The 11,643-nt window shown below is 41.8% G+C and overlaps 1 protein-coding gene across 6 annotated transcripts in view; it reads left to right on the forward strand.

Annotated features, from left to right (window-relative positions):
* Positions 1–11,643, forward strand: part of LOC124039466 (semaphorin-5A-like) — a 327,706-nt gene that overhangs the window by 224,393 nt on the left and 91,670 nt on the right. For all 6 annotated transcript variants that reach the window (XM_046355461.1, XM_046355465.1, XM_046355462.1 and 3 more), the window contains one exon: positions 450–597. In XM_046355461.1, the coding sequence (XP_046211417.1) occupies positions 450–597 (148 nt within the window). The remainder of the gene's footprint in view (positions 1–449; positions 598–11,643) is intronic.

Consider the following 11,643-nt stretch of genomic DNA (forward strand, 5'->3'; position numbering starts at 1 on the left):
TTTGCTATGAGCTCAGGTGCATCCTGTTTCCATTGATCATCCTTGAGATGTTTCTACAACTTGATGGGAGTCCACCTGTGGTAAATTCAATTGATTGGACATGATTTGTGTGTATCATGTCAAAAAGACCATCATTTACAGCCAACCACTATAAAGACAGATAGGCTGTCTTGGGGATACTACTGGGTACAGTTCCCCCATCACTCCTATAGCCTCTGTGTGATACTCATCTTCACACACACACCCGCACACACACACCCGCACACACAGACGAAAGCGCGCACACACACACACACACACACACACACACACACACACACACACACACACACACACACACACACACACACACACACACACACACACACACACACACACACACACACACACACACACACACACACACACACACACACATCCCCATCCCCTGTGGTCTTTGTCCTTCCCAGGTATTGCAACGAGCACCTGCCCTGCCCACCTCATGTCTACTGGTCGGCATGGTCAGCATGGGAACGCTGCACAGTGCCCTGCGGAGGTGGCATCCAATCACGCCGCAGGACCTGCGAGAACGGTAACGAGTGCCCCGGGTGTGCTCAGGTATGTTACACACACACACACACAGATCTAGGCTGCACTTCTATCGCAGACTGGCCTTGAACTTCTAAATCTCAGTTATAACATTGAACTTTAAGGGTCATTCCCTTAAATCCCCTAGTATTTCTAATCAGAAGATACAATATACCACATAACACTTTAGTCAATGAGCCAGACCCCCAAATTTGTGCCGTCTGGCTCATCATAGTTGAAAAAAATGTAAGGTCTATGTCCCTAGAGTTGGAAAATGTGTGTTAGCAGTGTGCAGCAATGGTAACTTTCTCTGATTGTTCAAGTCAAAATCATTTGTACCCATTGACCTGTAGGGTACATAAATTGCTTTAAATAGGAAACCTTAATACATTTTGAACTTAGTTTGACAAGTGGTTCTGATGGTCATGAAATTACCTTTCAATTGATATATAATACGACCAACTTTGAAAGGATCAGTGAAAACCTCTGTTTAAAAATCCCCCATATTCTGCCATTGTCATTAGAGTGGGAAGCTTTGTCTATAGTCATTAGTGTGGGAAGCTATGTCTATTGTCATTAGAGTGGGAAGCTATGTCTATAGTCATTAGAGTGGGAAGCTATGTCTATAGTCATTAGAGTGGGAAGCTATGTCTATAGTCATTAGAGTGGGAAGCTATGTCTATAGTCATTAGTGTGGGAAGCTATGTCTATAGTCATTAGTGTGGGAAGCTATGTCTATAGTCATTAGAGTGGTAAGCTTTGTCTATAGTCATTAGAGTGGGAAGCTATGTCTATAGTCATTAGTGTGGGAAGCTATGTCTATAGTCATTAGTGTGGGAAGCTATGTCTATAGTCATTAGAGTGGGAAGCTATGTCTATTGTCATTAGAGTGGGAAGCTTTGTCTATAGTCATTAGAGTGGGAAGCTATGTCTATAGTCATTAGTGTGGGAAGCTATGTCTATAGTCATTAGTGTGGGAAGCATGGTCTATAGTCATTAGAGTGGGAAGCTTTGTCTATTGTCATTAGAGTGGGAAGCTTTGTCTACAGTCATTAGAGTGGGAAGCTATGTATATTGTCATTAGAGTGGGAAGCTTTGTCTATAGTCATTAGAGTGGTAAGCTATGTCTATAGTCATTAGTGTGGGAAGCTATGTCTATAGTCATTAGTGTGGGAAGCTTTGTCTATAGTCATTAGAGTGGGAAGCTATGTCTATTGTCATTAGTGTGGGAAGCTATGTCTATAGTCATTAGAGTGGGAAGCTATGTCTATTGTCATTAGAGTGGGAAGCTTTGTCCATTGTTGTTAGCATGTGGGAAGCTTTGTCCATTGTCATAAGAGTGTGGAAAGCTTTGTCCATTGTCATAAGAGTGTGAGAAGCTTTGTCCATTGTCATTAGAGTGTGGGAAGCTTTGTCCATTGTCGTTAGTGTGGGAAGCTTTGTCCATTGTCGTTAGTGTGGGAAGCTTTGTCCATTGTTGTTAGAATGTGGGAAGCTTTGTCCATTGTCATAAGAGTGTGGGAAAGCTTTGTCCATTGTCATAAGAGTGTGAGAAGCTTTGTCCATTGTCGTTAGAGTGTGGGAAGCTTTGTCCATTGTCCTTAGAGTGTGGGAAGTTTTGTCCATTGTTGTTAGCATGTGGGAAGCTTTGTCCATTGACATAAGAGTGTGGGAAGCTTTGTCCATTGTCATAAGAGTGTGAGAAGCTTTGTCCATTGTCATTAGAGTGTGGGAAGCTTTGTCCATTGTCGTTAGTGTGGGAAGCTTTGTCCATTGTCGTTAGTGTGGGAAGCTTTGTCCATTGTTGTTAGCATGTGGGAAGCTTTGTCCATTGTCATAAGAGTGTGGGAAAGCTTTGTCCATTGTCATAAGAGTGTGAGAAGCTTTGTCCATTGTCATTAGAGTGTGGGAAGCTTTGTCAATTGTCGTTAGTGTGGGAAGCTTTGTCCATTGTCGTTAGTGTGGGAAGCTTTGTCCATTGTCATAAGAGTGTGGGAAGCTTATCCATATAATTCCATGTAGTGGGGCAGCTAGAACTAGAACAGGGTTTAAAAGATGAGTAGATACAGGGCATCACACGATTCACTAGGGGTCGGATTGGCCATCTGGCAATTGTGGCAAATACCATATGGGCTGATCCATTTTTTTAGTTGACAACAAACAAAAGTATTTTTTTGATATACACATGGAAAAGATGAAATGGGCCTGTTAATTGGGCTAGGTGGGACGCTAGGAAAGCAAATCCTCCCAGATTGCATTTCCTATGGCTTCCGCTAGATGTCAACAGTCTTTAGAAAGGGGTTCAGACCTGTTTTTGAAAAATGAATTAGTAGTTGTAGTTTTTCAAGGTGGCTCTCATTTGGACTGTAGTCTTGTGGCGCGAGTGGATGAGGATGTGGATGAGGGTGTGGATGAGGGCGTGGATGAGGGCGTGGATGAGGGTGTGGATGAGGGCATGGATGAGGGTGTGCATCTCATTATTTATCTCCAGTATTGAACATTGTCGTGGAAATTTCCTGTATTACCAAATCGTGAGAGAGCAAACCACCCACAAGTCAGAGTTATCATAAAGTCCATCTTTAATTATATGAGCTTCACCATAGTCCTGTCACTCTCAGATCAATTCAGTGTCTATAAATGAATTCTCTGAGAGTGCTTACATAATGGCAACTGAGATCATTTATAGCAGAGACACACATAGCCAGACAGCATTGGCTATAAATTATCGTTTAGTTTGCTCTTCTAAAACTTCTAAAACGAAGCTCTTATCTCGTTCTTAGTACAACAACCAAGACATTACCTCATCCAATGGTATATATCAAATGTCATTTTAGATACTCCCATCTCAAATACAAGCCCTCCTGGACAAGCTCACGGAGACAGTGAGCCTCCTAGGCCATATACTAAATCAAGATCAGGGCAACCTCAGAGAGGACATGTAAATAGTTAGCGTCTGCTAAATGACTTAAATGTAATGTAAATGTAGACACATTCCTATTAGAAGACAAGCCTGACCTCTCCCCAATGGGAAAAGTAACTTTTCCCACATAAGCATACTTGTGAAAATTAATAAAACATCTTATTTATAAATGTTACCTAAAGGATTCTGATTCTGCTACCACAGCATACTACATTATGTGTTAAATATGGTTGTTTATTTACATATTAGGGTACCGGAGGATTTATTAGAAACATTGCTTGACTTGTTTGGACAAAGTTTGTTGGTAACTTTTCAGATTCCTTTGTCTGCATGTTGAACAAGTGGAAATGGTGGATTACTGAATCAAACGCGCCAACTAAACTGACTTTTTGGGGATATAAAGAAGGACTTTATCAAACAAAACAACCATTTGTTATGTAGCTGGGACCCTTGGGATTGCCAACAGAGGAAGATCTTCAAAGGTAAGTGATTTATTTTATCGCTATTTCTGATTTTTGTGATGCCTCTGCTGGTTTGAAAAATATTTTTAATGCTGGTGTATAAGGGGCGCTGTCCTCAGATAATCGCATGGTATGCTTTCGCCATAAAGCCTTTTTTGAAATCTGACAAAGCGGTTGGGTTAACAAGAAGTTACGCTTTTAAATTATGTAAGATACTTGTATTTTTATAAATGTTTAATATTACAATTTTTGTATTTTAATTTCGCGCTCTGCAATTTCAGCGGATGTTGTCGAGGTGGCTCACTAGCGTCCCAACTAGCCTAGGAACAGTGGTTAAAGTGTTGGGCCTGTAATCGAAAAGTTGGCGGATCGAATCCCCGAGCTGACAAGGTAAAAATCTGTTGTTCTGCCCCTGAACAAGGCAGTTAACAGGTTTTGACCTTGTCAGCTCAGGGATTCGATCCACCAACCTTTCAGTTACAGGCCCAACACCCTAACCACTGTTTCTAGGCCGTCATTGTAAGTAAGAACTTGTTCATAACTGACTTACCTTGTTCAGGGGCAGAACAATAGAACAATGACAAGTTTGATGTCGGATGACAATAGAATGTTCAGGATGTCACCGTGACAACTGTCTCCAAACGTGTCAATAGACGTAGTATAAACCAGCCCTTAGTCATTAAATGTTTGGTTGTTTAGTACACTACCGTACTCACTCTATTTAGTACACTACCATACTCACTCTGTTTAGTACACTACCGTACTCACTCTCTTTAGTACACTACCATACTCACTCTGTTTAGTACACTACCGTACTCACTCTCTTTAGTACACTACCGTACTCACTCTGTTTAGTACACTACCGTACTCACTCTGTTTAGTACACTACCATACTCACTCTGTTTAGTACACTACCGTACTCACTCTATTTAGTACACTACCGTACTCACTCTGTTTAGTACACTACCATACTCACTCTGTTTAGTACACTACCGTACTCACTATGTTTAGTACACTACTGTACTCACTCTGTTTAGTACACTACTGTACTCACTCTGTTTCATACACTACCGTACTCACTCTGTTTAGTACACTACCGTACTCACTCTATTTAGTACACTACCGTACTCACTCTGTTTAGTACACTACCGTACTCACTCTGTTTTAGTACTGTTTAGTACACTACCATACTCACTCTGTTTAGTACACTACCATACTCACTCTGTTTAGTACACTACCGTACTCACTCTGTTTAGTACACTACCGTACTCACTCTGTTTAGTACACTACCGTACTCACTCTGTTTAGTACACTACCGTACTCACTCTGTTTAGTACACTACCGTACTCACTCTGTTTAGTACACTACCGTACTCACTCTGTTTAGTACACTACCGTACTCACTCTGTTTCATACACTACCGTACTCACTCTATTTAGTACACTACCGTACTCACTCTGTTTAGTACACTACCGTACTCAATCAGTTTAGTACACTACCGTACTCACTCTGTTTAGTACACTACGGTACTCACTCTGTTTAGTACACTACCGTACTCACTCTGTTTCATACACTACCGTACTCACTCTGTTTAACTAGCAAAAGTACCCTTTAACTGGCAATGAAAATGAGTTTCTGACAAAATTAGAAATGTAATATAACTAAAAATGTAGCTAGCTAGACTCTTACCCGTGTACATAGATGAACGCTTGTCCCTCTCTGTCACGGATGCCATGGTTGCCCTGAGTTTGAAGATGTCATCCAGAGACAGGTGTTTTATACAACATCCTTCTGTGTTCTCTTTTCGACTCCCTACGCACATTTGAAATCAAACGGCGGCATTTTCTCCATCTTCTTAGCTATCATACTCTGCTTCTACTGGGTATTCCACTGATTTCAAAGCATCTTCTTAGCTATCATACTCTGCTTCTACTGGGTATTCCACTGATTTCAAAGCATCTTCTTAGCTATCATACTCTGCTTCTACTGGGTATTCCACTGATTTCTCCATCTTCTTAGCTATCATACTCTGCTTCTACTGGGTATTCCACTGATTTCAAAGCATCTTCTTAGCTATCATACTCTGCTTCTACTGGGTATTCCACTGATTTCAAAGCATCTTCTTAGCTATCATACTCTGCTTCTACTGGGTATTCCACTGATTTCAAAGCATCTTCTTAGCTATCATACTCTGCTTCTACTGGGTATTCCACTGATTTCAAAGCATCTTCTTAGCTATCATACTCTGCTTCTACTGGGTATTCCACTGATTTCAAAGCATCTTCTTAGCTATCATACTCTGCTTCTACTGGGTATTCCACTGATTTCTCCATCTTCTTAGCTATCATACTCTGCTTCTACTGGGTATTCCACTGATTTCTCCATCTTCTTAGCTATCATACTCTGCTTCTACTGGGTATTCCACTGATTTCTCCATCTTCTTAGCTATCATACTCTGCTTCTACTGGGTATTCCACTGATTTCTCCATCTTCTTAGCTATCATACTCTGCTTCTACTGGGTATTCCACTGATTTCTCCATCTTCTTAGCTATCATACTCTGCTTCTACTGGGTATTCCACTGATTTCAAAGCATCTTCTTAGCTATCATACTCTGCTTCTACTGGGTATTCCACTGATTTCAAAGCTCGGTCAAATTCTTCCGTGACAAGAACACTGTTGATCGCCATTCCTCCCCCATCGCTGTCGTCAGAAAACTACAATGTTGACAGCTGTGCCAATAAGGTTGCAAAATAAATGGGATGAGATTTTTGATGTGAAAAAAACTACACTTGATTCAGCAAGTTCCAGTTTCAGTTTCAATTTAAATTCTTATATAAAATTATTGTCACCATCAGAATCTATATATCTGGGGCATACAACAATCTCAGCTCTGAGAGACAGAATCAATAGATCATTTATTCTGGTATTACCCCTATGTAGCTGGTTTCTGGTCACCATAACATGCACTTAATATTAACCTTACAAATAGCAGTGTTGGGCGATTTGGAAAGCCATAGTCAGTCACTAAATAATACAATAATAATCACAGGAAAGGTGTTCATCTTTAGCTCACAATCAGTGGATATAATACGATTAGAAAGATTAAAACATGTTGTAAAACATGACAGAAAGTGGGTGGTCTATGGTGATTGGTGGGATGGGCTGAGAGTGGCTGAGGGGCGGGATTAAAGAGCTGAGGTCTATGGTGATTGGTGGGATGGGCTGAGAGTGGCTGAGGGGCGGGATTAAAGAGCTGAGGTCTATGGTGATTGGTGGGATGGGCTGAGAGTGGCTGGGGGTTGGGATTAAAGAGCTGAGGTCTATGGTGATAGGTGGGATGGGCTGAGAGTGGTTGAGGGGCGGGATTAAAGAGCTGAGGTCTATGGTGATTGGTGGGATGGGCTGAGAGTGGCTGGGGGTTGGGATTAAAGAGCTGAGGTCTATGGTGATAGGTGGGATGGGCTGAGAGTGGCTGAGGGGCGGGATTAAAGAGCTGAGGTCTATGGTGATTGGTGGGATGGGCTGAGAGTGCCAAGGGATAAAATAGAAGTCCTTTCTATTTCTGACACAGATCACGCTGAATGTCCTGTCTCTCCCATCTCCTCATTGGTTTATAGAAGCAGGTACCCACGTGCCATCTCCTCATTGGTTATACCCACGTGGGTGATTGAATAATGAAATGTTTTGCCGGTTGTCGTGGTAAAAGTGTAGATGCCAATCACCATATAAGTTCAAATATGAAAAAGCCTGGATGGAGGTTAGATGACTAGAAACGATTCGGTGGGCCATTTTATATGTGGATTAATTGTTGGAATAACAACTCAATGTTTATATCCCAGGACAAATTAGCTAGCAACAGCAAGCTAGCTAAATAGGACAAATTAGCTAGCAACAGCAAGCTAGCTAAATAGGACAAATTAGCTAGCAAGTGCAAGCTAACTAGCCATACAGGTTTAATGCTTTTCGACTAGTCCCCAAATTAATGTCATTGGTTCAGAGTTTGTTTTGATATTTTAAGTTGCGTGTGGTGATCGCGTTTGGTGTAGGGGGACAAAATACATTTATGCATGATGGCGCACGATGGCGCACGATGGCGCACGATGGCGCACGATGGCGCACGATGGCGCACGCGCGCAGCCGGTCTTGGTTCCGTGTTAGAGACTTAACTAGAAATAATCACAGCTGTAAACGCTGCCAAAGGTGATTCTAACATGTATTGACTCAGGGGGTTGAATACTTAACTATATTTTTGCGTTTTATTTTTAGAATTGTATTTTTCGGATGCAATTTTTGTTTTGTTTACAATTAAATCCATTTTAATCCCACATTTTAAAACAACTCATTTTAGTCCGAAGGTGCCCAACAAGCTGTCAAAATGCAGATTTTTTTTTTTTAATAAGATCTATAATTGCAATATTTCATCTTCATACATGTCAAAAGGATATGTATATGTGAATAGAGCTGATCAAAATGACATACAATGTTGTCATATTAACTGTGTTGATAAAAGAGAGCACTAGAAACTTCCATAGGAATATCTGGATCATTTGATCAGCAAACCATTACACATAGTTAGTCCACATTAAGATGTTTTCTTACTATGGGGGTCATTGCAGATTGGTAGGTTACTAAAACACTAAATGTATCAAGTCATTTATTTGCTTATTTAACAGGCCCAACATTGGATTTTACTACATTGTAATGGAATATATGGTGGATACTCAAAGTGGAAACAGTTAATTGGATACAATTATATATCATTTTAAAGTAGATAGTATAGAATACAGTATATACTGGGGTGAAATGGTACGTGTATTCGTATTGAACTGTTTGGTACAGAGTCCACGGTGTACGGTTTGGTACGCACTGTGAACCGAACAATACATTAATCATATATTATAGCTAGGAAGTATATATATATATATATATATATATATATATATATAATTGTAAAAAATATATATATTATTGCATGAAAATTAACATGGGAAAAATATTCACATAGCAATAAAGCTGTCTTTAAGCAACTTTGGCGCAACTTTTGCCTAGACATTAATACCTGCCTTATACAAAAAGAAAACAAATATACAAAAGAACTACTTGAGAGCGAGTAGTCAGAAACGCTGTCTGTTGCTCCTAACAACAGGCAGTCGGACGTTTAGAGCTACAGAGAGCTACCTACAGAGCTACCACCTACAGAGAGCTACCTACAGAGCGACTACCTACAGAGAGCTACCTACAGAGAGCTACCTACAGAGAGCTACTACATTTACATTTACATTTAAGTCATTTAGCAGACGCTCTTATCCAGAGCGACTTACAAATTGGTGCATTCACCTTATGACATACAGAGAGCTACTACCTACAGAGAGCTACTACCTACAGAGAGCTACTACCTACAGAGCTACTACCTACAGAGCTACTACCTACAGAGCTACTACCTACAGAGAGCTACCTACAGAGCTACTACCTACAGAGAGCTACCTACAGAGAGCTACTACCTACAGAGAGCTACTACCTACAGAGAGCTATCTACAGAGCTACTACCTACAGAGAGCTACCTACAGAGAGCTACTACCTACAGAGAGCTACCTACAGAGCTACTACCTACAGAGAGCTACCTACAGAGAGCTACTACCTACAGAGAGCTACTACCTACAGAGAGCTACCTACAGAGCTACTACCTACAGAGAGCTACCTACAGAGCTACTACCTACAGAGCTACTACCTACAGAGAGCTACCTTACTGTAATGGCTCATTCCATTACGGCAGAGTGGGAGATTAAAAGCCATGTCCTTGAGAGGAGTCACACCAGTGTAAACTTGGGGGAAGAGCTCAGGGAAGTAGTTGCAGTGTGGAAGTTTGAGAGGGATAATATAACGATTCCTGTGACCACTGACAACACTAGAAATATTGTAAATGCAGTCGCACTAGCTGGACTGGGGCCACAGATAGGATGCTTTGCTCACGTTATTCATCTAGTATCTCAAAAAGAAATGTCAATGAATCCAATCTCTCACCTAGCAAAGACCAGGAAGGTCCTTCTGTCATAACAGCACAACTGCTGCACATGTTTTCAAGACACAACAGGAGATGCTGGAGCTGCCAAACCACAAACTAATCCAAGATGTCCCTACTAGATGGAATTCAAGCCATGACATGGTTGAGAGAAACCTTGAGCAGAAAGTTGCGGTGTATTCTACACTGACTGATCAGGCTGTGAGGAAGAATTTCAAAGATATTGTGACTTTGTCTGAAAATGACATAAGACCAGCAGAGGAAGTTATCCAAGTGTGGAAACCTCTCAAAACAGTCTCAACACTGATCTGCACTGAGAGCATCCCATCAGTTTCCATGGTCCTGCCTATTCATTTATTTACATGTTTTATTTTACCTTTATTTAACTAGGCAAGTCAGTTAAGAACAAACAAATTCTTATTTTCAATGACGGCCGAGGAACAGTGGGTTAACTGCCTTGTCCAGGGGCAGAAGGACAGAAGAGTGGGAGATAAAAGGCATATCTTGCATTGCTCATCTCATATGTTTCTACTGGGGGTGAAAAACAATGATCCTGAAATCAATGGTGGCATCTGATGGAGATGAACCCGCGGTAAGTGATGTCAAGACGGCTATCAGAGTTAATCTGGAGCCGAGATATGCTGACCCTGGTGTCCAAGACTTCTTACACAAGAGCACCGCTTCGGACCCCCGGTTCAAGTCCCTGCTGCACCTGGATGCTGCTGCTCGTCTGAGAGTCGACAATGAACTCACAGTAGAGACTGTGACCAGTATACAACAGGTATTGTATTCATTTTGTTCATTTGTTAACGTGACATTTATTATTTTATGAATTTGTGATTTAACAATTAATTATGAAGTAATAATTATAATTGTCATAAAAGTGCCTGATATATATTTCCAACAACAAATCATATTTTTAAAGCCACTTCAGAGATAGTAATTTTCATCTAATTTAATTCTGCAGGGTCAAGCCACAGATACCACAAGAGCCAACCCCTCTCCAGAAACGGCAGACGACAGGGGTTCTCCTCCAGAAAATAAGTCTTGCATGGCTGAGATTTTTGGGGAGTTGTTCACGACCCAGGCGCAGGGAACCAAGTCAAAGGTCAAGGTCATAAAGGAGGAGGTGACCTCATACAGGGATGTGGACTGTATTCCCCTGGATGCTGATCCACTTACATGGTGGAAGACCAAAGAGTTAATATACCCTCATGTTGCCATGTTAGCAAGGTGCTACCTGGCTGAGCCTGGGACCACTGCCCCTAGTGAGAGGGTATTCTCTACAGCTACCTGGCTGAGCCTGGGACCACTGCCCCTAGTGAGAGGGTATTCTCTACAGCTACCTGGCTGAGCCTGGGACCACTGCCCCTAGTGAGAGGGTATTCTCTACAGCTACCTGGCTGAGCCTGGGACCACTGCCCCTAGTGAGAGGGTATTCTCTACAGCTACCTGGCTGAGCCTGGGACCTCTGTCCCTAGTGAGAGGGTATTCTCTACAGCTACCTGGCTGAGCCTGGGACCACTGCCCCTAGTGAGAGGGTATTCTCTACAGCTACCTGGCTGAGCCTGGGACCTCTGTCCCTAGTGAGAGTGTATTCTCTACAGCTACCTGGCTGAGCCTGGGACCTCTGTCCCTAGTGAGAGTGTATTCTCTACAGCTACCTGGCTGAGCC

Source organism: Oncorhynchus gorbuscha, linkage group LG07 (genome assembly GCF_021184085.1).
Source record: "Oncorhynchus gorbuscha isolate QuinsamMale2020 ecotype Even-year linkage group LG07, OgorEven_v1.0, whole genome shotgun sequence".
In the NCBI taxonomy this organism is placed as follows: Eukaryota; Metazoa; Chordata; class Actinopteri; order Salmoniformes; family Salmonidae; genus Oncorhynchus; species Oncorhynchus gorbuscha.